The sequence below is a fragment of the Dictyostelium discoideum genome (genome assembly GCF_000004695.1).
Source record: "Dictyostelium discoideum AX4 chromosome 2 chromosome, whole genome shotgun sequence".
NCBI lineage: Eukaryota > Evosea > Eumycetozoa > Dictyosteliales > Dictyosteliaceae > Dictyostelium > Dictyostelium discoideum.
The window spans coordinates 6,067,306-6,094,034 of NC_007088.5; the positions used below are offsets into that span (position 1 = coordinate 6,067,306).

The 26,729-nt window shown below is 21.9% G+C and overlaps 13 protein-coding genes across 13 annotated transcripts in view; 8 read left to right on the forward strand and 5 right to left on the reverse strand.

Moving 5' to 3' along the window:
* Positions 1-676, forward strand: part of DDB_G0275521 (hypothetical protein) — a gene marked incomplete at both ends in the record, with an annotated part of 1,532 nt that extends 856 nt beyond the window's left edge. The window contains one exon of the mRNA XM_638529.1: positions 1-676. This exon is cut by the window's left edge and continues 430 nt beyond it. Within this exon, the coding sequence (XP_643621.1) occupies positions 1-676 (676 nt within the window).
* Positions 677-788: 112 nt separating this feature from the next.
* DDB_G0275523 (hypothetical protein) lies at positions 789-3,461 on the reverse strand (the record flags this gene model as incomplete). The annotated part of the gene is made up of 2 exons (XM_638530.1): positions 789-2,738; positions 2,856-3,461. The coding sequence occupies 2 exons, from the start codon at positions 3,459-3,461 to the stop codon at positions 789-791; spliced, it is 2,556 nt and encodes an 851-aa protein (XP_643622.1).
* Positions 3,462-4,165: 704 nt separating this feature from the next.
* Positions 4,166-6,454, reverse strand: DDB_G0275927 (hypothetical protein; the record flags this gene model as incomplete). The annotated part of the gene is made up of 1 exon (XM_638531.1): positions 4,166-6,454. The coding sequence occupies one exon, from the start codon at positions 6,452-6,454 to the stop codon at positions 4,166-4,168; it is 2,289 nt and encodes a 762-aa protein (XP_643623.1).
* Positions 6,455-7,126: 672 nt separating this feature from the next.
* Positions 7,127-11,557, forward strand: DDB_G0275929 (hypothetical protein; the record flags this gene model as incomplete). Its single annotated transcript, XM_638532.1, has 2 exons — positions 7,127-7,663; positions 7,742-11,557. 2 exons carry the CDS (start codon positions 7,127-7,129, stop codon positions 11,555-11,557), a joined length of 4,353 nt encoding a protein of 1,450 aa, XP_643624.1.
* Positions 11,558-12,734: 1,177 nt separating this feature from the next.
* Positions 12,735-13,002, forward strand: DDB_G0275639 (hypothetical protein; the record flags this gene model as incomplete). Its single annotated transcript, XM_638533.1, has 2 exons — positions 12,735-12,744; positions 12,836-13,002. The coding sequence occupies 2 exons, from the start codon at positions 12,735-12,737 to the stop codon at positions 13,000-13,002; spliced, it is 177 nt and encodes a 58-aa protein (XP_643625.1).
* A 770-nt stretch (positions 13,003-13,772) lies between these two features.
* DDB_G0275477 (hypothetical protein) lies at positions 13,773-14,009 on the forward strand (the record flags this gene model as incomplete). Its single annotated transcript, XM_638534.1, has 2 exons — positions 13,773-13,782; positions 13,858-14,009. 2 exons carry the CDS (start codon positions 13,773-13,775, stop codon positions 14,007-14,009), a joined length of 162 nt encoding a protein of 53 aa, XP_643626.1.
* A 1,081-nt stretch (positions 14,010-15,090) lies between these two features.
* DDB_G0275641 (hypothetical protein) lies at positions 15,091-15,323 on the forward strand (the record flags this gene model as incomplete). The annotated part of the gene is made up of 2 exons (XM_638535.1): positions 15,091-15,100; positions 15,175-15,323. 2 exons carry the CDS (start codon positions 15,091-15,093, stop codon positions 15,321-15,323), a joined length of 159 nt encoding a protein of 52 aa, XP_643627.1.
* Positions 15,324-15,642: 319 nt separating this feature from the next.
* DDB_G0275707 (hypothetical protein) lies at positions 15,643-19,197 on the forward strand (the record flags this gene model as incomplete). Its single annotated transcript, XM_638536.1, has 6 exons — positions 15,643-15,783; positions 15,923-15,990; positions 16,091-16,724; positions 16,804-18,063; positions 18,224-18,779; positions 18,881-19,197. The coding sequence occupies 6 exons, from the start codon at positions 15,643-15,645 to the stop codon at positions 19,195-19,197; spliced, it is 2,976 nt and encodes a 991-aa protein (XP_643628.1).
* A 406-nt stretch (positions 19,198-19,603) lies between these two features.
* Positions 19,604-20,644, forward strand: DDB_G0275475 (hypothetical protein; the record flags this gene model as incomplete). Its single annotated transcript, XM_638537.1, has 1 exon — positions 19,604-20,644. The coding sequence occupies one exon, from the start codon at positions 19,604-19,606 to the stop codon at positions 20,642-20,644; it is 1,041 nt and encodes a 346-aa protein (XP_643629.1).
* Positions 20,645-20,917: 273 nt separating this feature from the next.
* ncsA (calcium-binding protein) lies at positions 20,918-21,706 on the reverse strand (the record flags this gene model as incomplete). Its single annotated transcript, XM_638538.1, has 3 exons — positions 20,918-21,177; positions 21,290-21,526; positions 21,643-21,706. The coding sequence occupies 3 exons, from the start codon at positions 21,704-21,706 to the stop codon at positions 20,918-20,920; spliced, it is 561 nt and encodes a 186-aa protein (XP_643630.1).
* Positions 21,707-22,413: 707 nt separating this feature from the next.
* rps24 (40S ribosomal protein S24) lies at positions 22,414-23,047 on the reverse strand (the record flags this gene model as incomplete). Its single annotated transcript, XM_638539.1, has 2 exons — positions 22,414-22,509; positions 22,763-23,047. The coding sequence occupies 2 exons, from the start codon at positions 23,045-23,047 to the stop codon at positions 22,414-22,416; spliced, it is 381 nt and encodes a 126-aa protein (XP_643631.1).
* A 461-nt stretch (positions 23,048-23,508) lies between these two features.
* On the forward strand, positions 23,509-24,076 carry DDB_G0275933 (hypothetical protein; the record flags this gene model as incomplete). The annotated part of the gene is made up of 2 exons (XM_638540.1): positions 23,509-23,753; positions 23,956-24,076. The coding sequence occupies 2 exons, from the start codon at positions 23,509-23,511 to the stop codon at positions 24,074-24,076; spliced, it is 366 nt and encodes a 121-aa protein (XP_643632.1).
* An 826-nt stretch (positions 24,077-24,902) lies between these two features.
* Positions 24,903-25,721, reverse strand: tbpA (TATA-binding protein; the record flags this gene model as incomplete). Its single annotated transcript, XM_638541.1, has 2 exons — positions 24,903-25,437; positions 25,639-25,721. The coding sequence occupies 2 exons, from the start codon at positions 25,719-25,721 to the stop codon at positions 24,903-24,905; spliced, it is 618 nt and encodes a 205-aa protein (XP_643633.1).
* Between the last annotated feature and the right edge of the window lie 1,008 nt (positions 25,722-26,729).

Sequence of the window (26,729 nt, forward strand, 5' to 3'; positions counted from 1 at the left end):
AATTATTGCATATTCAATTTGGCAATTGGTTTATTTCTTTTGGGTTGGTAAATTTAAAAAGGATACAATTAAAGAGAATAATTATACAACATCATTATCATTCTTATCGACTATTAAAGAAGGTGAAAAAGGTTCATTAATTTCAAGATATTTAAATTTTGCAAAACCAAATCATCGTTTATTCTTTTTTATTTTCTCTCAATTCACCTATACATTATTAACAATTTTACCATGTTGGCTATACTACAAATACCAAGTGATCCATTCATTGTATTTAATATTCGTTGTAACAGTTTGCCTTTGGAATGGTGCAAACTTTTATATCGAATACTTTAGTAGTAATTATGTAGCTCAAATGAAAGCAAGAGAAGAACGTTGGACAAAAATTATCATGTCTTCAATTGGTAATACTACAAGTTTCAATTCAAATTGTGATTCTCCAATAATGGAATATTCAAAACAACAACAACAGTCAAATACCCTAAATTCAACTCATCATAAAAAAGAAAAACCAAAGGATCATTATCAACAATTAACACCTCCTAATCTAAAACATCAAAAAGGACACGAAACTCAATTCGATAGTGATACTAGTTATATTGGTCATGAGGATTTAGCACCTGATACTGATGATGTTCACCATCATTATAATTATTCATCAAAACCAAATCAATAAAAGATCATAATAATAAAAAAAAAAAAAAAAAAAAAAAAAAAAAAATTAAAACAATATCTAAATAATTTTATTTTCTCGTTTTCTTGTTTATTTTCATTTTTTTAACTTTTATTTAAAAAAAGGAAACTAATAATAAAATTAAAGAGATTGTGAGGGTATTAACTAAAATTTTTGATGATGAGGATGTTGTTTTTTCAATGTTATCACTTGGTATTTGGGTAGTTGGTTGAGAGGTTCCTTGAATTGATGTTGGATTTGGAGTTGTTTCAACATTTACAACATTACAATCTGGTCCGGTGAATGGTACTTTACAATAAAGTTTACCATTGAAACAATAGGAATTTTCATTTACTTTATCACATTCATCGGTTTTTGATGGAGTTTGAGTTGGAGAAGTTGTTGAAAAGCCTGATGTAGAGGAAAAGGTTGTTGAAGATGAAGATGATGATGATGATGAAGATGAGGTAAATGTTGTTGTTGTTGATGATGATAAAGAGGAGGAGGTTGAAGATACAAATGATGTGGTTGTAGAAATTTGACCAGATGATGCATTTGGTAGGTTGGTATTACAGTTCATAATTTTACCAATGTCACAAGAGATATGTCTACCAATACAGGTAATTTTACGCCATGCAGAACATGTAACTGATTGTTCACCATTTTTAGTACCACATTCAAAAAATGGATTGGCACAATAGGTATCACCTTGACCATGACATTCAATCTTTTCACTACCTTGGTTTGTAATTTCTAAAATTCCTTTAATTGGATTAAATGAGCATACAACTTGACTATCATCACTTGATGAGCTTTCCCATGAATCAGAGTCTGAGCCAGAGTTTGAAGATTCTGAAGATGACCAGTCTGAAGATGACCAATCAGAAGATGACCAGTCACTTGAGCTACCGTTACATCCATTTGAGGAGTCAGTTGAGGAACCACTTGATGATGATTCAGATGATGTACTATTGCTTGATGATGATTCGGATGAAGAACCAATACTTGATGATTCGGATGATGTACTAATGCTTGATGATGATGATTCAGATGACGATGAGCTTGGTCCACTAATAATAAATTTAACATTATTTTCAGTGTAAACTACTTGATAACCGGTTGTAATATGAGTCTCACTAGATGATTCAACAGAGTAAACATTAATAACTCTGAATAATGTTGAATTAATTGCTAATGAATTGAAATTAATAATATTAAATTCATTATCGATATTCAATAAATTAGAGTTAACAAAGACTATCAATGTTGAGTTATTAATATTTAATTCATCACTAATATTAATGGTTGAGAAATCTGATGGTTTTTTAATGTAAATGATAATTTTTGATTCATTTTCGTCGTCTTGTAAAAGGGTACCATTGATATTAATGGTTGAGATTCTATTTGAGCTACCAATTGTACCATAGTTATAAATTTTAATTGATTCTAAAGTACCATTACCAAGAACAGTTGTACTATATCCAAGTAATAATGGTAAATGAGATTTAATTCTTATTGGTTGGCCAGATGCAATTGAAGTTAAATCTAATTGACCTAAACCTAAAATAAATGAATTTGCTTCTACAATAATTTCATTTTTAGGAATATAAGTGGAGTTTAATTTTGAATTTTGAATTTCAATCATACCCAATGTAATATTTTCGCTTTCGAATGATAAAACAGCATTATTATATAAATAGATATTGGTTGTTTCTAATCCTTTTCCATTTGATTTTCCCACTGAGAATATACCACCTTCAAAGTTAATAGCAGTTGTTGGAGCAAATGAATGAATTGATGAATCAAAACAAAAAATTGAATCTTTAAATGAAATTCCTGATCCACCAGTTATTTCAGCACCGATGCCACATAAATGATATGATTCAATTGAAACCAATGAACCTTCATCAACTTTTAAAGTTGGCTCAAAACCTCCATAGAATGTGGTTGTTTCTGAACCAATTGAAACAAATGATGAACCTTTAATTAAAACAGTGCTTGATCTATTATTTAATACAAATGAATTTCTACTAATAAAGTTTGATTGATCAATTATTAATTCATTCTAAATTTAAAATTTTAAAAAAAAAAAAAAAAAAAAAAAAAAAAAAAAAAAAAAAAAAAAAAAACCATTAATAATCCAGTTGAAAAAAAAAAAAAATATTTATTTTTTTTTACTTACAGAAATATAATTGATAATAAGTTGATCAGTAGGATAATCTTGTGGTGTATATCCTCTATAAGTAAGAGAAGAGTTAAATGTAATAATTGGGTAAACAACAAGGGAGACACCAGTGATTAAAATATTTGAATCTGTGGCAATTAATTCATTTGTATAACTTTGATAACTTGCTAATAAAGTATCTTTAATTTCAAAATTATCAATATTGGTAATTTTAATAGGACCATCAACACCGACTTGAGAATTTTCCAAAACTATTGCAATATTACTATCTTTAGAATCACCAACAATTTCAATATTTTCAAATGCAGAGAATGATGAAATTAAAGAAAAAGTTGAATTGTCTGCCATTAATAAATTGGAATTTATCATATTGAAAACTGTACCATCAATAACTTGCAATGAATGTGGTAAATAAAAATCATCTTGGTTATTTAATTCTACATAATTATTTTGAATGATAGCTTCGTCATTTATAGTTGGCACATTATTTGTTGACCATGATCTTGGGTCTGTATATATTGTATTTGATCCGATCCAATTTATAATATCTGATTTCACAACAGAAATTATTGATAAAAATAAAATTAAAAATTTTAATTTCATTTTTTTATTATATAAATTTATATTTTAAAATTAAAACTAAATTAAAAAAAAAAAAAAAAGAAAATAAAAAAGAAAAAAAAAGAAAAAAAAAAAATTTTTAGTTTCTTAGCATTCAAAGAAATCGAAAAAAAATAATAATACTCAAAAAATTAAAAATTAAAAAAAAAACTGATTATAATTTGAACCAGCAAAGTTTTCCACGGTTTTTTTTTTTTTTTAAAACAAAATGGGCGATGATCGTAATTTTTTTTTTTTTTTGGCCAATGGTTGGGAAAAAAAAAAAACTTTTTCCTTGATAACAAAGAGAAATACTTTTTCTTTAATCACAAAGGAAAAAAAAAAAAAAATTAAAAAAAAATTAATTTTAAAATTTTTTCTGCAAAAAAAAAAAATTACAATAAATATCTTGGAAAAAAAGAACTTTGGAATTTTTTTTTTTTTTAATTTTTTTTAATTTTTTTTTTTTTTTTGAAATGGGCGATCCTCAAAAAAAAAAAAAAAAAAAAAAAAAGCGAGATTGTTAAATTAAGAATTATAAAAATAGATATTATTAAAAACTATTTGGTAAAAAAAAAAAAATAAAAAAAAAAATAAAAATAAAAAAAAAAATGAATAAATAAAATCATTTCGAATCCAAATAACTAAATTTTATTGTCAATTTTAAAAAAAAAAAAAAATATCAAAAATTTAAAAAAAGATTTTTTTCATCTTGGATTAAAAGTTTTAACACTGGTGTTTGTTGGGATAGTTTTAATTTTTGAAATAATTGGAGGAGTTTCAGTTTTCATACCTAATAAAAAATCTTTTGAACTGTGAGTTTTTGATAAAAGCGTTGGTTTTGATATTGATGGCGCCATCGATATATAATTTATACTGTTAATTGAATTTTCTTTATTATCACTAGTTGGTAATATCGATTTTTTCAATAATCCATTTGGTTGTTGTTGTTTAATTATTTGTGGTTGTTTAATTATTTTATCTACTGGTAATTTTGTAATTGTATTCATTTTACTGTTTACAATTGAATTTACAATAGTTGTTGGTTTTTGAGTTGAAATTGAATTTAATATGAATCTTTCTTTAAGTACACCATTTGTATTGTGAGAGGTGATTGGTAATCTTTTTTTGTTTACAGTTGAAATTGATAATCTGCTTTGCGTTGTACTAATATTGGGTCCACTATTTAAAGTTGGTTTACTATTATTTCTTGTTGTAGTTGCATCAATTATTTTTTTTGTGATTATACTTGTTCTTGGTTTATTAATTGTAGTATCTAATGTCTTTTTCACCACCGGTTTGTTCATTGTGGAAATTGATTCAAGGGAATTCATATTTTTATATAAACTGATTGTTGATGATCTTTTAATAGTTTTATTATTGTTGTTATTATTATTATTATTATTATTATCATTATTTTCATTATAGTTTTTATTATTGATATTATTGGTATTATTAGTATTATTTACATATTCACTAGAAGTAGTGGTATTGATTTCCACCAAATTTTTCTGTGAATTATTATTATTATTAGATTTTATTATTGAAGGCCTTTTTGGTGGTTTCAAGATAGTGGTCGTATTGTTTGTCGATAATTTACTAAACCTTTTTGAAAGTGATGATAATCTACAATGTGACATTTGCTTGATGTTATTATTTGAACTAATATTATTTGTTGAAAGTCTTCCTGATGTCGTTACTGCTTTATTATTATTATTAATAATATTTGAATTTGAAGAGAGTCTAATTGGTCTTGGTGGTAAATTTTTAAGGTTTTTAATAAATAGAGGAGGTGGTGATATCATTTCATTCTTTGAAGTGATGTCAATGTTTTCATTATTACCACAATCAAGGTCATTCACATTATTATTATTATTATTATTATTATTATTATTATTATTATTATTATTATTATTATTATTATTATTATTATTATTATTATTATTAGTATTATTTTCGATTGGAGAATTATTGATTGATAATGAAACCCTCTCTGGTTTTAATGTTGAAATTCTTGCTGGTCCTGAAACATTTTTAAATAAAGGTTTAATATTACCACCATTGGAATTATTATTATTATTACTATTACTATTATTATTTTGTTGATTGATTCCAACTTTTGGTATATTTATATTTCCTAAATTGCTATCAACATTATATGAACAGTCATCTGATTGTGTTGGTGTTGGTGTTGGTGTTGTTGTTGGTGTTGGTGTTGTTGTTGGTGTTGGTGGTGGTGTTGATACTAATGTAAAGTAATTATTATTGTTATCATTATAGTAATTATTATTATGATCCTTAAGTGAATGAGGTGGTGTAGATATGAAATCTGTATTATTACTACTAACACCAATATTGTTGTTGTTGTTATTGTTGTTGTTGTTGTTGTTGTTGTTGTTGTTGTTGTTGTTGTTGTTGTTGTTGTTGTTGAATTTAATTGGTGAAGATTTATGAATATAATTTGGTGTTGATATGAATCCAACTATTTCATGAGTAGGATGTGGGTATGAAAACCAATCATTTTCATTATCATTTTCATCATTATCTACTTCACTTGAATATAAGTTAAAATCAAAGTATTGTGGCGCATCAAATTCAAAGTCTTTATCAAAAAATAATGAGTTGTTTTCTTTATTTTCATTACCACTATTATATGTGTTACTATTATTATTATTATTATTATTAATATTAATATTATTATTATTATTATTATTATTATTATTATTATTATTATTATTATTATTATTATTATTATTATTATTATTATTATTATTATTATTATTATTATTATTATTATTATTATTATTATTATTATTATTATTATTTAATATTTGTGATTTTTGTTTGTTTAATGGAGGTCTTAATTTGGATGGTATATTTGTTGTTGATGACGATGATGATGTTGTTGTCTTATTTAAAATTGAAATAGTGTTGGTAGTGGTTATTGATTTCATTTTAGATGGTGGTGGGGGTGTAACTACATTGGATAGTGACATTTCTTTTTAAATTAATCTTGATAGGTAATATGATAGAGGTTTCATTACAATATATTTTAATTTTTTTTTTTTTTTTTTTTTTTTTTTTAATCAATTTTTAAAATGAAATTAATACAATGTGACATATAAGTTAAAAAAAAATTAAATAATGAAAAAAACAAAAAAAAAAAAAATTAAATAATGATAATAAAAAAAAAAAAAAAATTAATTTGGAAATTTAAAAATTTTGGTGGGATTTTATTTATAACGGATAAAAAAAATAAAAAGTGGAGAAATGATGATTTAATATTTTTAAATAAAAAAAAAAAATAGAAAAAAAAAAAACAAACCAAAGATTAAACAAATCAAAGAAAAAACAATTTTGTATCTTTTTAATTTTATTTATTTCTATTTTCCTCTTTTTTTTTTTTTTTTTTTTTTTTTTTTTTTTTTTTAATAAATTCTAATAAAATGAAAAAAGAAAAGAAAAAAAAATTGGCGCTAAAAATTAATTTTTTAATTTCTTTTTTTTTTTTTTTTTTTTTTTTAATTATTTCAAAATCCACCACAAACACTGAAAGTAGATATAGAGGAAAAATTAATTGATATCATATAAACATAAATTTGTACATATTATTTAAATAAGTAAACAAATAAATAAATTAATAAAAAAAAAAAAAAATAAATAAATAAATGGCAACAAGAGCAACAAGAGCAGCATCAGAAGTTGCAAAAACTAAAGCAGCAACCAATTTACCAAGTATAAGAAAAAGAAAATCAATCGAGAATGAAGAAGAGGAATCCAAACATAATACATCAATTAACGATGATGGAGAATTAGATAGTGATATTGATGAAGAGGATGAATCAAAATTTGAAAAAGAATTTACTGTTAAAAAAAGACAAAAGAAATCACCAGCAAAAACTCAACAACAACCACAAAAATCAATCACTACACCAACTAAACCTACACCAACTAAAACAACCTCAAAACCAACTAAACCATCAGCTACTACATCTCCATCACAACAAAAACAATCTTCCCAATCATCTCAAAATACTAGTAAAAAACAAGCAACCTCATCATCATCACAACAATCAACACAACAAAAGAAGAAAGAAACTAAAATTAAATATAACTTAAAACCAATTAACATTGAAAGATTAGCAACTTATGATCAACATATGAGTGGTACACTTTCAAATGAAAAAATAATAAAAAGATTAAAGGTATGAATTCAATAAAATTATTAAATAGCAATAATAATTATATATTAATAAAGATCTTTATTATTATTAAAAAAATAGAAATTAGATGAATATTTACAAGATAAAAAAAGAGGTAATACAGAAGGATTAGAGATTGTATTAGAAGTTTTAATTGATCCAAAGTTTGCAGATAATAAAATATTTGAAATTAGATTAATGACATCATGTTGTTTATCAGAGATATTTAGAATCTATGCACCAACATTACCATTCGATATGGTGGTATTAAAAGTTGTATTCAAATTATTTACGGAACAAGTTTTACAAGGTGATAAAGTTGATAAGAAATTATTTCCACAATATTTCCAAATGTTGGAGAGATTATCAGTGATAAAGGTATTTGCATTATTGGCACTTGTAGACTCATCAATGTTGACACCATTCTTTAAAGATTGTCTATCAAGAGTGCATGGTGATAAAGAACATCAACCAATGGATATAATGTTTTCAACTCTATTAAACACGATCTTGGAATCATTAGAAGAGGTACCAACTTCACTTTGGAATGAATTATTAGAATCATTGATTGAACGTGAAAAAGGTGGCGTACCAACATCAAAAGCAATCTTTACACATGATTTAATTGAAACAAATTCAAGATTCCTTCAAGTTCATTTTGATTTATTCTTACAAGATTTATTAGAACCTGAAATATTAGCAGGAGGACAGCAACAGCAACAACAAGATTCATCATTAAGTAATAATGGTATTTCAAAACAATTAAAAAAGAAAAAGAATGAAATTCTATTTGAAATGTTTAATATTTTACCAGAATTTATTTATCCAGCATTACAAAATTTAGAATTTGATTTAGAGGATGTTAATGCATCAATTAGAAAAGGTGCAGCAATAGTGTTATCAAGATGTTACTCGACAGAAAGTGCCTCTGATGAATTGATTGCTCAAAGACCAACATTGTACACAACATTTTTAAATAGATTTCATGATGTTGATATTAAAATTCGTACAGTTATGATGGAATTTTCAGAACATTTTACCACCACATCAGATTTGGAAATGGAAAGAGTTTTAAAGAGTGTTCGTGACAGATTTAGAGATTCAGAACCTGATATTAGAATTAAAGCCATTCAAATCTTTCAAAAGTATATCATAAAGAATCCAGAGTTGATGAATCCAGAGTTGATGTCTGAATATTTGGAGAGAGTTAGAGATAAAGATAGCAAAGTTAGGAAGGATGCTGAAATTTCCCTATCAACCGTTTGGAGATCAGTTCGTGAAAAGTATGGTCCAATAGATGATTGGTCAAATACATTGATCGATTGTTTCTCAACTATTCCAAATACATTAATTCATTGTTTAGGTCTTTATGATGATGATAAATATAGAATAGAGATTGCTTTCGATTCAATTCTTTTACCACAACATAGTGATGTTAAAAATAGATCACAAGTATTCTTGGAGATTTATAAATATTTAGATGAATCAAATAAACAATTATTTAAAAAGTATTTAGAAGAAAAGAAATCATTACGTCAAGAATTTTTAGCATTAATTCAATTTTTAAAGAATCCAAAAGTTGTTGGTGGTTCAACTACACCAACTTCAAAGAAATCACAACCACCTCAACAACAACAACAACAACAACAACAACAACAACAACAATTACAACAACCTGAAAATGATATTGAAGTTTATATTACACATGTCGATAATTTATTACCAAAATTTATTGGTGAAAGTTCAAAGAAATTAGTTCGTCAATTGATTACACCATCGAATAAAAAGATTTTAGATTTATTGGTATTAATCTCTGATATAAATACAACATTTCAAGAACAATATAATATAAAGATTTCAATTATATCAAAGGCTCAAAATGAATCATCATTCTCAGAGTTTATAAAATATATGGTAAATAAATTGGCATATTCTATAGTTGGTAAAGAGAATATTAAATATTTGTTAAGAGGATTAAGAAGTGATTTAGGTTTAGATAATTTCGATAAAAATAATCCAATTGATTTATTGGAAGAGTTTAACGAGAAAATCTACGAGAAAGAGGTTAAAGATGGTGTACCAGAGACATTAGAGGTTTTATTGATGTTGTCTCAAGTCTATGCAAATATTTTCGATGATTATGGTGATCAATTAGTTGGTTTCTTAACTTGTTCAAAGTCAATAGTTTATCCAGTTTTACAAATTCTATCAAATTCTTGGAAAACTTTGAAACTATCAAAGAAAACCCTAAAGAGTACATTGGATATGTTATTAAGATTGACTCAAGTACCACAACCAACACTTGCAAGATTAGCATTCAAAACCTTTATTAAATTTGCAACACCAGCTTTAACAAGTATAAATTCAACCAATGGTAAAGTTGATAACAATAAATTAGTGGTCACATTGAAAGATTTAGCAAATAATTTATTCGATCAATTAGAGGATAAATCAAAGAATCTCCTTTCAATTCTAGAGGTAATTGGTTGTTTGGCAAAGGGTTATTCATTAGTATTATCAGAACATTTGGATACATTGGATATTTTATTAATTAAAAAGATTATGACTGGAGTTTGTACATTGGATTTCAATCAAAAGGTACAATTAAATAAATCTGTCGAACATCATTTAAATACTTCCTATAGTAAAGATGTACTAATAAAGATTGCTGCAATTAAATGTATGTCAAATTATCTATTGGGTTTACGTGAAATTACAAAGAAATCTCATGAAATGGTTAATATGCTATTCGAATTCTACATTGGTTTAGACAAAAATAAAACTTACAATGATTTGGAAAAGAGTCATCTAAAAATTCATATTGCAATAGGTTTATTAAGAGTTTTCCAAAGAAGTCAATACGAGAAAGAAATTACACCACAACAATTCATTCTTATTTGTAATTCTACCTCTATCACTACTAAACAAAGAGGCGATCCATTAATTAGAAGATTAATAGAAAAGTTGGCAAAAGTGATGATTTTAAATCGTTTACCAATGAAGTATATGGCTGCTTTTGGTATGGCTGCTCAACAACCTTATTCTGTGTTGGCATTGGTTCGTAAACATTCAACATCAATTATAAAAACTAGAAGAATGGTTATATCTCGTTTGGCTGCATCATTATCAATGGCAAAGAATTTAACCGAGTTTTATCCAGAATCTTCAATGCCTTACTTTTTATATGTAGTTAGTCATCGTGAGGATTTTGAAAGGGATGCTCCTGATTACATTGAATCAGCATGTTATTTAAACTTTTTCATCGATCTATTGGTAGAGGAAGCCGATAACTATTCAATCATTCATACTATCTTTACAAAGCTAAAGAGATCAACTGATGCACTCGATAAAAAATCAAAGAATCATATTATTGCTGCTGAATTGGGTCTTCAAATTTTAACTCATCAATATCAACAAAAGAAATGGAAACCACAAAAACATCCTATTGTTATTGTTTTACCAGAGAAATTCTATATCATTCATGATGATCAAGATGAAATGTCAATCGATGATGAAGTTACCTCAATTAAATTACCAAGTTTATTACCAAAAAGATTTAAATTACCACCTTTACCTTCTATTACTGATCAAAATAATAATAATAATAATAATAATACTAACTCAACCAATAATGATGAATCAGAAAAAGATGAAAATAATAATAATAAAAATGATAATGATAATGATAATGATAATGATGATAATTCCACTACAGCAGTACCTCAAAAATCAATAATATCAAAACCTCCAGCCAAAAAAGTATCAAAAAAAGCAGCAGCAAAACAAAAATCACCAAAAAAGAAAACAAATAAAAAGAAAAAACAATCTAGTAGTGAAGAGGAAGTATCTAGTAGTGAAGAGGAAGATGAAAGTCAAGATGAAGAGGTCGAGAATTAAGGAGATAATTATATTAAAAAATAAAAATAAAAATAAAAATAAAAATAAAAATAAAAATAAAAATAAATAACAAGATCAATAAAAATAATAATAATAATAATCAATTATAATAATAAAAAATAATAAAATAAATATTAATAATAAAAAATTAATAATAAAAATAAAATGATTTCATATTATTTGTAAACATAAAATCTATATCATTGTATTATGACTACAAAAAAAGAATAAAAAACAAAAAATTAACAAAAAAATTAATAAATAAATAAAAAAAAAAATAAAAAAAAATCTTATTTATTTAAGAATATGATAGAACATAATAAAAACAACCAGAATAAAAAAAAAAAAATAAAAAAAATAAAAAAACAAAAATATAACCATTCCTAAAATAGAACCACTGGGGTTTAAACCCAATAAAAAAAAAAATAAAAAAAAAATTAATGAAATAAAATAAAAATCCAAGATATCTAATCACACCTTCGTTATTATAATTTTTTTTTTTTTTTTCTTTCCTCAAGTTATTTATTCCAATGATTTATCTAATCAAAATACCTTTTTTTTTTTTTCGTTTTTATCCACTTTTTTTTATTTATTTTATTTTATTTTATTTATTTTACTTTTTTTTATAATTAAAAAAGAATAGGTATTCTTTTGTTAATATTATCTGATAATAAAAAAATAATATGCAAATCTACCTTTGGTTATTAATAATTAGTTGGTTCTTTAAAAAATAATATGAATAATGTAACATTATATAACATAACATAACATAACATAATATAATATAATATAATTGAAATAGATTTATTTTAATATCAAAATTCTAGAAATGTTTGTTACTTGGGTTTTTTAAAGTCTCCCATATAACCTATAAAAATTTTACAATTAGTCTTATAATCGACTTCATTTTTTAACAACTAATTATAATATTTGTTTTTTTTTTTTTTTTTTTTTTTTTTTTTAATTAAAATTTTTTAATTTAATATAATTAAAATATTATTTTATTTATTTATTTTTTTTTTTTTTTTTTTAAATCTGTGGGCGTTAACAATCCGAAATTGATTTAAAAAGGTTTTTTTTTTTTTTTTTTAATGATTTAATTGTGCAAGTAAAAAACTTAATCAACATTTAATAAAAAAACATTTTTTAAAAGCTTTATAAAAAAATACAAAATAAAATGTTATTCAGTAAGTTTTTCTTTACTTGCTACTTTTTTTTTTTTTTTTTTTTCAAAACACAATATTGTAATTTATTTTTTTTTTTTTTTTTTTTTTTTAGAAACTTTAATTTCATCAATTAACAAATCAAATGAATTTTCAAAAATAAATATAAATAATAGTATTGAAAATATAAACATAGAATTGAATAATCAAATTCATGATAAAACAGTTTCATTAAAAACCAAAAAAGTTTACTTTACAAGACCAAACTTTGTTTCCTTTTAAAAAAAAAAAAAAGAAAAAAAAAAAAAAAAAAAAAAAAAAAAACAAATATGTTTATTTCAATATGGAAAAAAAAAAAAAATGTTATCCGATATTTTAAAAACATTTTTTAAAAAATAAATATTTCATTCCAATACTTTAAAGTTGTTATTTGTTTAACTTTTGATCTATTTTTAGGATTTTTATAAAATGAGGCTTGTTTTATATTATACCAATGTTTCTAAAATTAGTGTATATAATCAGATTATACATTTTTACATTTATTTTTGAAAGATGGGATATTTTCAATTGATTTACTAACTGTTTTAAACAATTTTTTAAATTTAAATTAACAAGATAATATGAGACCCCATTATCAATTCCCAATGAGATTCTATGTGGTTATATAATTTTTAAAAGTTTTCCGAAAATCAATCACCCCATTTTTTTTAATCCCCTAAATTAATAAAAAAAAATAAAAAAAAATAAAAAAATTATATTTTAAGATCGAGAGTAAGTGAACAAATACTAAAAATATAACAGTAGACCATCTATTAATTAAAATTTTATTTTAAACTTGGTCAAATATTGTATTTAAAATGTATAACAACATCAAAAATTAAATAAAATAAATAAAATTTTATTTTTTTAAAATTTTTCAAAATTTTAATAAATAAATTAATTAATATCCGTATAAATAGGTTTTCGAATTTTTTTCGTTTCATTTCAAAATTATAAATATTTTTTTTTTTTTTTTCAAATATCTAAAACAATAAAAACTATAAAACTTTAAAATGTTATTTAGTATGTATAATAATTTCATTTTTTTCTTTTAAAAGAAATAGTTTCTAATAAAAAAAAAAAAAAAAAAAAAAATAGAATCAATAATTTCATTACCATCAAACAATTTAGAATGTTCATCAAAAATTGAATGTGAAAATAAAACAATTAAAAATTCAGATATTAACACAAAAACATCAATGAGAAGAATAATTTCATTTTTTACCAGACCACACTTTATAACATATTGAAAATACAAAAAAAAAAAAAAAAAAAAAAAAAAAAAAAAAAACTATCCGAAAAATAAATATAAATATTCGACAACAAGAAAAAAAATAAAAACAATTATAGTTTTTATGTGAAAAAAAAAATAATAATAAAAAAAAAAATAAAAAAAAAAAAAAAGACTTATTTTCTCAATAGTTTAAAAAAAAAAAAAAAAAAAAAAAAAAAAAAAAAGATCTTGAGGAACCTTATATTTTATTTTTCAAAATTAGATTTTTCAAAGATTATCAATTCTGAAATTTAACAGTTAAAAATTACATATATTTAAAGATTAAAATTATAAAATAGACATTCTCCTTAATATATAATTTTTATTATTTTTTACATATTTCTTTCTATATTCTACCACATTCAAGTATCGAATTCAAACATTAAATTCCTTTTTTAGCAAAACCTTAAAAATGTTACATAAACAATTTTTAAAAAAAAAAAAAAAGAAAAAAAAAAAAAAAGAAGGGGAATTTACTTTATACAGCTTTAAAAAGTGTAATATTAATTTTGGACCCACCCATAAAATTTTAAATCATTAAATTTCAAAATAATACCATCAATTTATTTTTTTTTTTTTTTTTTTTTTTCTCTTCTGTATTTAAAATTAAAAAATATTTTTCACATCAAAAATCCAAAATAATAATTTGATAATTTACTTTTAATAGGTTGTTTTTATGAATGATATGGATAAGTATTGATCAATTTTTTTTCCATTTTTAAAATAAAATAAAAAAAAAAAAAATAAAAAAAATAAAAAAAAAAAACTAACAATTTTTAAATTATATTTTTTATTACCTTATATTTTCATTTATTATTAATATTCGTGTATGTCAACAACAATTGATTACAACATTTTAATATTAGATTGAAATAATTATATTTTTATTTTTATTTTCACCCCATTTTAATTTAATATAATTTTTTTTTTTTTTTTTTTTTTTTTTTTTTTTTTTTGACAAAAAAAATTGATAAAGGATTTTTTTTTTTTTTTTTTAACTAAAGAATTTAAAAATAAAAAAATAAAAACTATAAGATCAATAATAACAATATAAAAAAATGTTATCAAGTATGTTTTTAAAAAAAAAAAAATCTTATCATAAATAAACCCTTGCTAATTTTCTTTTTTTTTTTTTTATATAGAATCAATTATTTCTTTCTCATTAAAAATTTCAAATGATAATAATCCAATATCAAATACTATAACTCAAAATGTATCATTTGATAAAAATACAATTTCAATGAGAAGTAAATCAGCTTTCTATACAAGACCAAATTTTATAAATTATTAAAACTATTAAAAAAAAAAAAAAAAAAAAAAAAAAAATTTAAAAAAATAAAATCAAATATTAAAAATGGGCCGAAAATCAAATTGATTACCTTTTTAATAATAATGAAAAATTAATTTTAAAAGAATAAAAAAATAATTTGTTTTATTTTATTTTATTTTATTTTTTGATTTAATTTTTTTTTTTTTTTTTTTGATTGATCCCATAACCCTTTAAAATTATCATTTTTTAAAAATTTCATTTTCAAAAAAAAAATAAAAAATTTAATTATTTTTTTCTTTTTTTTTTTTTTTTTTAATTAATTTTAAACCCATTCATCACCATGATGGTCGATAACGAAGAAATAAACTCTCTTTCAATTGAAAATATATTGGAGAGAATAAACAAGAGTTCAAATATAAATGAAGCAAAATCTTTATGTTTATTTGCATCTTCATTATTCGACAATAATCAATATTTATTGGTAAGTTATATAACACTAGTGGTGTTTATTGTTTACACACACCCACACACCACTAACACTCACCTTGGCGCACATCTTATAATCTTAAATACACATAATAATATTCATTCTTCTTTTTTTCAATTTATATAAATTTTAGATTCAGAGATACCTCATATCAATAAAGGAAAGAGATTTTGATATTTCAATACAGTTATTTTGGAGGTTGTAAGTAGGAAAAAAAAAATCAACAACAATCACATTTATTTATTTATTTATTCAATTCAAAACTTTTTCTAATTAGTAGTATAAATAATTAAATATTTAGGTTTAATAATAATTCTTTTAAAGAATATATAGTTTTAGTTGTTTTAAAATTTTTAGAAAAGGAAATTGAAGATTTAGAGTATTATGATTTCATAAAAAAAAATTATAGAGATCAATTTCAAAAAATTTTCATAGACAGTGATGATAATAGTACAAATAATAGTAGTAGTAGTAGTAATGAAAATAAAAAAAATAAAAGATCATATTTAAAACTAAATACAATTTTAAATAAATTAACAAAATCATTAAATCATCTATCATTTTATATCTCTGAAATTGATAATTTAAATAAATTTTTTAATCCAATCACTTTTTTATTAAATAATAATAATAATAATAATAATAATAATAATAATAATAATAATAATAATAATAATAAAAACAATAGCAATAATAATAATAAAAATAATAATAATAATAATGATGATAGTAATAATAATAATAATAATAATTTTTTAAAGATATTAGAATTAATTCAAAAATCATGTCAATATTTAAATGAAAATGAAAATTATGAATATTCTATTTTACTTTATTTATTGATAAAAGGAAAATTTGAAAATAAAATTAGAACATTTATAAAGAGTTCCAAAAAAGAAGATCAAGATATAAAGTCAAAGATTAAAAGGTTTTGGGTAAGAATAATTAATTTTTTAAAAAGATTATTATTATTAGTATTATTATTAATTTATTTTGTTTTTTTTTTATTTTTAGTTTAATGGTATTCAAAGTTTAAATCAATATAAAAATAAATATTCAAGTAAAATAGAAATTGAACCACCTTTACCAATGAAATCATATTTTGATGAAGATGACTATGACCAAAAGCAACAACAACAACAACAACAACAACAACAACAACAAGAACAAAAAGGGTCAAAAGAGGATGAAGAAGATATTGAAAAACAGAAGAAAAGTTTAACAAGTGAAATTGAATTATTTTTATTACCAATTAATAGATTTTGTTTACCAATCATTTTTCATATTGAAAATGAAGAATTTGAACAATTAGATATTAAAGGAAATAGTGGTAGTGGTAGTGATAGTAGTAGTAGTATTAGTAAATTAGAGATTGTAGATCAATGTTGGAAATATTATATTTGCAAAGGTGATGATATTACAGATGAATCGATTTTAGAAATTCAAAAATTCCTTCAACAATTTGCAGACTCTGGTAAACATTTAAAAAGACATCAAAATAATTCAATATTAAATTTTACAATTAATTTATTATCAAATCCAGAGAAAGCAAGAAACGATTACTTTGATCGTAATTCAGAAGGTAATGGGGGTGATGAAAATGATGAAAACTCTCAAGAAAGTAATGACTCTTATGAATTTGAAATTCATTTAGGTATTTATCTATTATCATCACTTTTGTATATTAGTAGTTGGAGATATTTTAAATTTTTAGTTACAGGTTCTTCAAATATTGAAAAACAAAATATTCAAACTATTGGTACTTTAAAGAAAAATCAAATATTATTATTTGATGCTAATTTTAATAGTAATAGTAATAGTAGTAGTGGTAGTAATGGTATCATCAATAATAATAGTAATAGTAATCAACAATCTTATCATAATAATAATAATAATAATAATAATAATAATAATAATAATAATAATAATAATAATAATAATAATAATAATAATAATAATAATAATAATAATAATAATAATAATAATAATAATAATAATCAAGGTCAACAACCAAATTTATCAATGATTACTCATCAAGTTTTATATTATTCAAATGTTGATGATGAATCATCATTTGATGATGAATTCCCAAAGATTGTATTTACAAAACAACAAACTGAAGCAATTAAACATTTAACTCTTTGTATGGAATGTTTTAATGATTTAAATCAAGAACCTTGGATAAATGATTTTAAGAGAATTTTATCAACAACTTGGAATAATTCTAAATTTTATTGGCTATATAATAGTTTAGCTGATTCTCATTATTATTATGTAAATGTTTATTTTATTATTATTTTTATTTTTAAATTTTGTTTTTTATAATAATACTAATTAGTAATTGTTTTTTTTATTTTATTTTATGAAAAATTCATTTTATGAATCATATTCAATTTCATTAAAATATTATAAAGATATTAAAACGATGATAAAGAAATTAGATGGTGCTAATACATTAATACCAATTGGTGATAGTAAAAAAAGATTATTTAATCCAAATGATGAATTATGGTTTAATAGATTATTATTAAATATTGGTATGACTAATCATTCAGAGATTGAAGATTCAATCATTTGTTTATTAGAGATTTTAATTTCAATTTCAATTCCACCACCACCATCATCATCTTCTTCTTCTTTTTCTTCTTCAAATTCATCATTAAATAATGATTTATTTAATCAACAATTAGTACCTTCTAAACATACTTTTAAAACAATTAAACCATATTTAACAGTTTTTAGTGAAGAAGAAATATTATTTTGGTGTATAGATACTTTGGCAACTTGTTATGAAAGATTAGGTATGGTTGGTGAAATCACTGTTCTCTATCAAGCTTATTGGAATTATTATAAATCTAGATTCTATCAAATTATTAATGAAATTAAAGGTACTCCAAATCAAAATCCAAACTTAATACCTCTATCAAATTTAGTTAAAAAAGATTTACAAATTGGTTATTTCTTTCCAAGATTTTTTGATTATATAATTAGTAAGTAAAATTATTATTTTTTTTTTTTTTCATCTTTAATTATTATTACTAATTATTTTAATTTTCATTCATTTTTTTTTTTTTTTTTTTCAAAAAAAAAGATATTGAAATGTTGGAAGAATTTTGTTTTATTTTAAATAAAGGATTTAAACTTGATATTTTACAAAGAAATCAAACAGTTTCAAGTAATAGAGAAATGATTGATATAATAAAGAGACATATTACCATCACAACTAGTAATAATAATTTAACAATACCAATTTTATTAAAACAATTTTTCAATGAAGAATTAGATCATTTCCTTATAAAAAAAGAAAATAGAGAAAAACAATACTCAAGCTCAAATACTGCTAATAATAGTGGTGTTAATAACTCTCCAATTCATAATCAAAATACTGATGTCGAAATGAATGAATAAAATTAAAAAAAAAAAAAATGGAAAAAAAAAACAAAAGATAATAAAAGAATTAATAAAAAACATTGTAAAATTTATTAAAAAATAAAATAAACCTAATCATAGCTCGGAACAAAGATTTTTTTTTTTTTTATTAATATTTAATTTAAAATGATTAAATCGTTTATAATAATTAAATGTGGAGAAAATGATTTTATTTTATTTTGTTTTATTTTATTTTATTTTTTTTTCTATAGATCTTCTCTAGATTTAAGTTAAATTTCTTAGAAATCGCATTTGGCACTTTTCTTGTAATTTCGAAAAACATTTTTGAAAAATCTTCAACTAAAAAAAAAATCTATAAATAAAACTGGTTTTTTTTTATATTAATCAATTTTAAATATAAACAATATAATCAATATTATTTAAAATGTCAAAATATTTCTTTTTATTTATTATTTCAATATTTTTATTTTCAATTTTTGAAACTACCAACTCCCAATCAAGTACTATCTATGTAATTCAAACTACTCCAACCTTGTACTCAACCTCATGTTCTTTTAATGTAAAATTTATTTCAAATGTTATCTATACAAATATTTTTGGAACCAATCTTGAGGATTGGAGCGTTTCAGATGGTCTTTATAATGTAAATATCTACACTGAACAAGGTCAACAAAATTTATATGTTTGGGGGATTGATTCAAATTCAATTCAATATAATCTATTCTTGGGAAATGTAGTATGCTCATCTCCATGTCCAGGTTTAAATGGTCAATGTAATGGAAATGGTCAATGCATTAATGGAGAATGTAAATGTTTCACTCCATGGAGTGGTAGTGATTGTTTCTTAAATATCACTGAACAATTTGTTTGTAGTTCCGGATGTCAAGGTGATTGTGGTGGTAATGGGGTCTGTAATTCCACCAGTATTCCACCAGTTTGTATTTGTAATACTGGTTATTCTGGTACAAATTGTGAAAACATAATTCCAACACCAAATGATAATTTCATCAACTCTTTAATATTCTTACAAGAAGTTTTACCAAATGGAAAACCATTCTCAAAAATAATTTTCAACGGGTGGGATAAAACCATTGAAACTGCCTACAATGGTATTTACTATCACTATAATACAACTATACAAATTGGTCAATTCTCACCAACAATTGAAATCAAAGTAGTTGATTTTTATAATATGTACGACACATTCTCTGTAACTGGTGCTCTTCAAGTTGAAAGTAGTTTTAATTTTGAAATTAAAATTAGAAACTACCCATTAGAGAACCCATTAAACAATCTTCAATTATTTTTCAACACTCAAATTAAAGATGGTTGTATGGGTGTTAAAAAAGCAAATACTATTTCCTCTCAAACAATTTATGAAGAATCATTCTTAACTGTTAAAATTGAAAATAGTCAATCATCTTTAATGTTTGCTCTTGTTGATTTACTTATTTTTAGTTGTTGAAAAAAAAAAAAAAAAAAAAAAAACCATTATTCCCAATAATATGAAAAATAATAAAACAAAATAAACGAATCCAGTTTTTTTTTTTTTTTAAATCAAAAAATAAAAACTGGACCACTTCTCCAAAAAAAAAAAAAATAATAATAATATCCTTTGGTTTCTTTTCTTTTTTTCTTTTTTTTTTTTTTTTTTTTTTTTTTTTTTTTTCATTAAATGTTTTTTTTATTTATTTTATTTACACCACTTTAATTCTAATATATATATTGAATCAAAACACTATTGATTTAATAATTTTAAACCTTGAATTATGTCAGGATTTTTTAAAGTTCCTCTTTTATATTCTTCTAAGGATATATAACCATCACCATCATCATCCATTGAATCGAAAAATTCTTCTATTAAATCATGAGGATCAAACTTTTTACCAGAACATGTTACAAATGTTCCAACTAATTTATACATGCTCTCTAAAATTGATTCCATCTCTGATCTTGTTATATATCCATTACCATCGATATCATATAATGAAAATGCAACTTTATAAAAAAAAAAATAATAAAAAATAAAAAATAAAAAAGTGAGGGTATAATATTAATAAATGATAAATAAATATAATGATAATGATGATGATATTAATAAATAATTTACATTCTATTTTCTCCTCTGGAGTACCTCTAGTTATTGAAGACAAACCACATACAAACTCTTGAAAGTTTATTGTTGAATCTTTATTTTTATCGAATACATTAAATAATAAATCTTGTAGAAATTGATCACCTACACCCATTTGTGTCATTATCTCTTTAAATTCTTGTTTATTAATAGTTCCAGATGGTGAATCTTTTCTAAACTGTTTATATAATGCTCTTAATTCTCTAGAATCAACTAATTCATTCTTTTTTGGTTAATTAAATGTTATTGTTATTGTTATTGTTGTTGTTGTTGTTGTTGTTGTTTTTTTAATGGTCATAAAAACAAAAAAAAAAAAAAAAGACACTTACAATGTGATGAATTTTGAAGGAGCTCTACCTCTTCCTTTTTAAGAGTTCCTAATTGATTTCCCATTCTATTCTTTATATATTTAAAAAACATTATTTTTATTATTAATTATTAATTATTATTTTATTGTGGGCAAATTTATATATATATATGTTTGTATATGAATAATTTAAGAGGTGTTAATGATTTTTTGTTTTTTTGTTTTTATTTTATTTAAAAAAAAAAAAAAAAAACTATTGCAAAAAATGTTTTATGTAATTGAATTTGCAATGTGATAAGTTGTTAAGTATTTTTTTTATATGAACCCAAATTATAGTTTGTTAATTTATATTTTCACAATTATTTTAATTCATTTTACAAACTGTTTTGGTGTTTTCTTTTTTTTTTTTTTTTTTAAAAATAGAAACATACATTTTAATTTTTTTTTTTTTTTTTTTTTTTTTTTTTTTGTTTTTTTATTTTTTTTTTATTTTATTTTATTTTATTTTTTTTTTATTTTGGGGGTGAACTTTTTAAATGATGATTACCAAATTTTATTGTGTGTGTTTGGAAAAAAAAAAAAAACAGTGTGGTGATAAAAATTTAAAAAAAAAAATAAAAAGAAAAAAAATAAATTAAAAAAAAAAAAATTTCGATGAAAAATGAAATGGCAACCAAACGATTGAGATTTTATTAAAAAACTATAAAGAAAAAAAACACAATTAAATAAAAATAAAAACACTTGATTTAAAATTTTTGTTTAAAGTAAAAATTATTTATTATTACTAATAAGTTTATTTTTTGGCGGTTTTCTTGCCAGCTTTCTTTAAACGGTTCTTCTTTTCCTTTCTTTGTTTTCTTGAGGTTTGTGGTTTAGTGTATAAACCAGCCTATTATTTAATGAAAATAGAATGAAGTAGAAAGTAGAAAATAATAATAATACGAACATGGAAATAAAAAAAGATACAGTTTTAATTATAATTTAATTTACATAGAAAATTAAAATTATAATAATTTGATTAGTTTAAATGGTTCATTAATGAAATGATCAGCAAGTGATACCCGCAACAACATCACTGGTTATTGATGATCATATTGTATTATTGTTGTCGTTGAGAGTATAAAATGAAACGAATTACTTACACGTGCAAGACGGTATTTTGGTTCGTATTTCTTGGCAATTTCTAAGTTGTCATAGATTAAACCGAAACCAGTTGATTTACCACCACCGAAGTCAGTCTTGAAACCAAAGAGGAAGATGGTTTCTGGGTCAGCAACTTTGTGGAGTTTAGCAATGGTGGTTTTTAAGTCTTTTTTGGAGACGTTGGCTTTACCTGGGTGAACAACTTCGACAACGAATTGCTTTCTTGAGAGGAGACGGTTGGTTAAGACCTTTCTGGTACGAACAACGACGGCAGCTTTATCCATTTTCTATTTAAAAATATTTAGTTAGTTATATTCCCTTTGATTTCATTCTATTGAATAGTTTAAATTTTGTGATGATTGATTGAAATAGGTATGATTGATGATAGATAATGAAAGATTGATATGGATTGATGATTTTAAAGAAGGATTGAAGATGAATTGAAATGCCTCAGGAAAATCAAATCAAATAAAATAAAATTATATGTATATTATGACTACATACGATTTTGACGTAAAAATAAAAGGATGAGTTAAAAAAAAAAATTTTAGTTTTGATGGTGGATTCGGTTTTTTTTTTTTTGAAAAAAAAAAAAAAAAAAACTGAAAATTTTGTTGACAAACAATAATAAGCGTTATGTTATTTTTTTTTTATTTCAAACCAAAAAAACTTTTTTTTTTTTTCTTTTTTTTTCATAATTTTCATTCCATATTAAAATAAATAAATAAATAAATAAAAATATAAAATGTCAAAACCAAGACAATCAACACTTGACCCAGAAGACAAAAAATATTTAGAAATTCCAGATTCAGAGGTAGTTTTACCAGCAGCAGTAGATAGTTATTTAAGACAAAAATTAAAAGATCAATCATTAAAAGAATGTTCAAGTCATGTTGCAGCATTTGCAGATTGTTCAAAAGATAAATATATTTCAGTTGTTTGGGAATGTAGAGAATTACAACAACTCATGAAAAATTGTTTAGTTGAATAGTAAGTTTTTTTTTAATTTAGAACAAAACTAATATAATTGGTTCTTTTAGTTTTTTTTTTTTTTTTTTTTTTTTTTTTTTTTTTTTTTTTTTTTTTTTTTTTTTTTTTTTTTTTTTTTTTTTTTTTTTTTTTTTTTTTTTTTTTTTGGAACACTAAAACAATTATTTACTTTTTTTTTTTATTTAATTTTTTTTATTAATAGCACCACATCAGAAAGATTAATTGGTATGAAAAGAGAATGGGTTGATGCATCAAAGAAAAGAATTTATGAAAAAAGACTTCAAAAAGAATTAGAATCAAAAGAACCAACACCAAAAAAATAAAATTTAGAAAAGAAAAAAAAAAAAAATCCGCAACATAAATATAATTGTACATATAAACAAAATTTTAAAAATAAATACATATATATATAAAGATCGACCATCCAACCAAAAAAAAAAAAAAAAAAAGTTTTTTTTTTGAAACACCCTTTTATTTATTTATTTATTTTTTCTTTTTAGTTTTGTTATTTCGTGAGAGGATGAGTTTAAATTAAATTATATATGGATTTTGCCATTTTAACTTAAATACTAAAACAATTTTTAGAAATGAGTTTTCTTTCTTTTTCATTGTTTCTTTCCTTTCCTTTCCTTTCCTTTTTTTTTTTTTTTTTTTTTTTTTTTTTTTTTTTTTCTTTTTCTTTTCTTCTCCTTTCCTTCATTTTGTTCTTATTATTTTGGTTTATTTATTTATTTATTTATTTATTTTTATTTTTAGATTTTTTTTTTTTATTATTTTTTTTATTTATTTATTTTTTTTTTTTATTTTTTTATTTTTTTATAGATATATACAACAGAGCACTTCTGTTTATTACTATTATTGGTTTAGACGATTCTTGTGTATGTATGGTGATGATAATGATGATGGTTGATGATGATGGATGATGAATGGTAATTAAAGTGGTTTGATATTAATTATTGATATACGGTTACTTTTAAAAATGTGATTATTTGTTATTAATTGAATGATTAATATTATTATTATTATTATTATTATTATTATTATTATTATTGTTATTATTATTATTATTATTATTATTATTATTATTATTATTATTATTATTATTATTATTATTATTATTATTATTATTATTGTTATTGTTATTATTAATTATTGAGTAATTGCATTAACTTTTTTAAAGGCGGAAAGTACAGGATAAATATTTTCAAAAGCTTCATAAATCTCTTCACGAACTTTAGCACCAGTCAAGACGATTTTGCCAGAGACAAAAATCAATAAAACTACTTTAGGTTGAATCATTTTATAGATTAAACCAGGAAAGATTTCAGGTTCATAATTGGTGAAAGATGTATGTGCATTATGTAAGAGTTCTAATTTGATTGGGAATTTGACATCACAAGATCCAACGATATTTTGAATCTTAAAATCTGTAAATCTTGCAGGGAAATCCAATTTTTGAATGATTCTTGCATATTTTCTTGCAGCAAATCTACTTGCATCTTCAGATTTTGCTCCAGTGCAAACCATTTTACCACTCTTGAAAATTAATGCTGTTGTCTTTGGTTCTCTAATTCTCATAATAACTGCTGCAAAACGTTTTGGATTATATTCTGCATTTCTTGCTCCCAATGCAATTGCTTTTAAATCTAATTCTGTTGCCATATTTACTGTTGAAACTATATTTCTATTTTTTTTTTTTTTTTAAAAAAAAATGATAATAAAAAAAAAAAAAAAAAGGTAAAAAATCAAAGTAAAAAATTTTTTTTTTTTTTGATTAATAACTTCAATGGGTTGCAGTGATTGAAAAGAAGAAAGAAAAAAAAAAAAAAAAAAAAATTAAAAAATAAAAAAAAAAAAAAAAAATATAAAAACACACAACACTTACTGGAGGGTTGGAATAATACCAGATGGATGTTTTGAAAGATCAACATTTTGTGCTGGTGTAGATGTAGTGGTTGCGGTGCTCATTTTTTATTAAAAAAAAAGTTTTTTGATTTTTATTGAATTTTTGGTAAATAATTAACACAATTAAGTAAAATGATTTCCTAAAAAAAGTAAAAAGTGTTTTTTTTTTTTTTTTTTTTTATTTGTCTTTATTTGTGATTTTTTTCTCAAAAATAAAATTTGTTGTATTATTATTATTTTTATTTTTATTTTTTTTTTTTGTTTTTTTTTATTTGATATTTAAAAATAATAGAAGTTATATAAAAAAATAAAGAAAAAAAAAAAAAGGTACTATGACAAAATTGAAATAAATGTAATATCTAAATTTTTAAATGATTGTTGTATGTTATTTTTTTTTTATTTATTATTAAAAATAATTTGATATGGTATGAGTGTGTTTAAATAAAAGCTGTGAGTGATTATATACAAAAAAAAATTAATATAAAATAAAACAATTATTTAATTTTAAGATTAGTAATAATTGTTGTTTTATGTGTTGTGAGAGTCGACAAAAAATTATTTATAAAGGAAAAAAAAAAAAAAAAAATGAAAAAAAAAAAAAAAAAAAAAAAAATATTTAAATGAAAAAAAAAAAAAATGAAAAAAAAAAAAAAAAAAAAAAAAAAAATTTTTAAAATGAAAAAAAAAAAAAAAAAAAAAAAAAATTTTTAACCACATTTTTGTGGTTTTTAACCGGCCTTGAAGGGAAAAATTGTTTTTTTCTTAAAATTTTTAAAAAAAAAAAAAAAAAAAAAAAAAAAAAAAAACCTTTTTTTTTTATCCCGGAACCTTTTAAAGGGTCCGATTTATTCATTAAAAAAATAATTTCCAAAGATAAAAAAAAAACTATTTAATTTTTGGAGTCAATTTTTTTTCCTCTATAAAATTTTTTCAGAAAAATAATGGGAAAGAGCCGGGAAAAAAAATAAAAATAAAAATAAAATAAAATAAAATAAAAATAAAATAAAAATAAAAATAGAAATAAAAATAAAAATAAAAATAAAAATAGAATAAAAATAAAAATAAAAATAA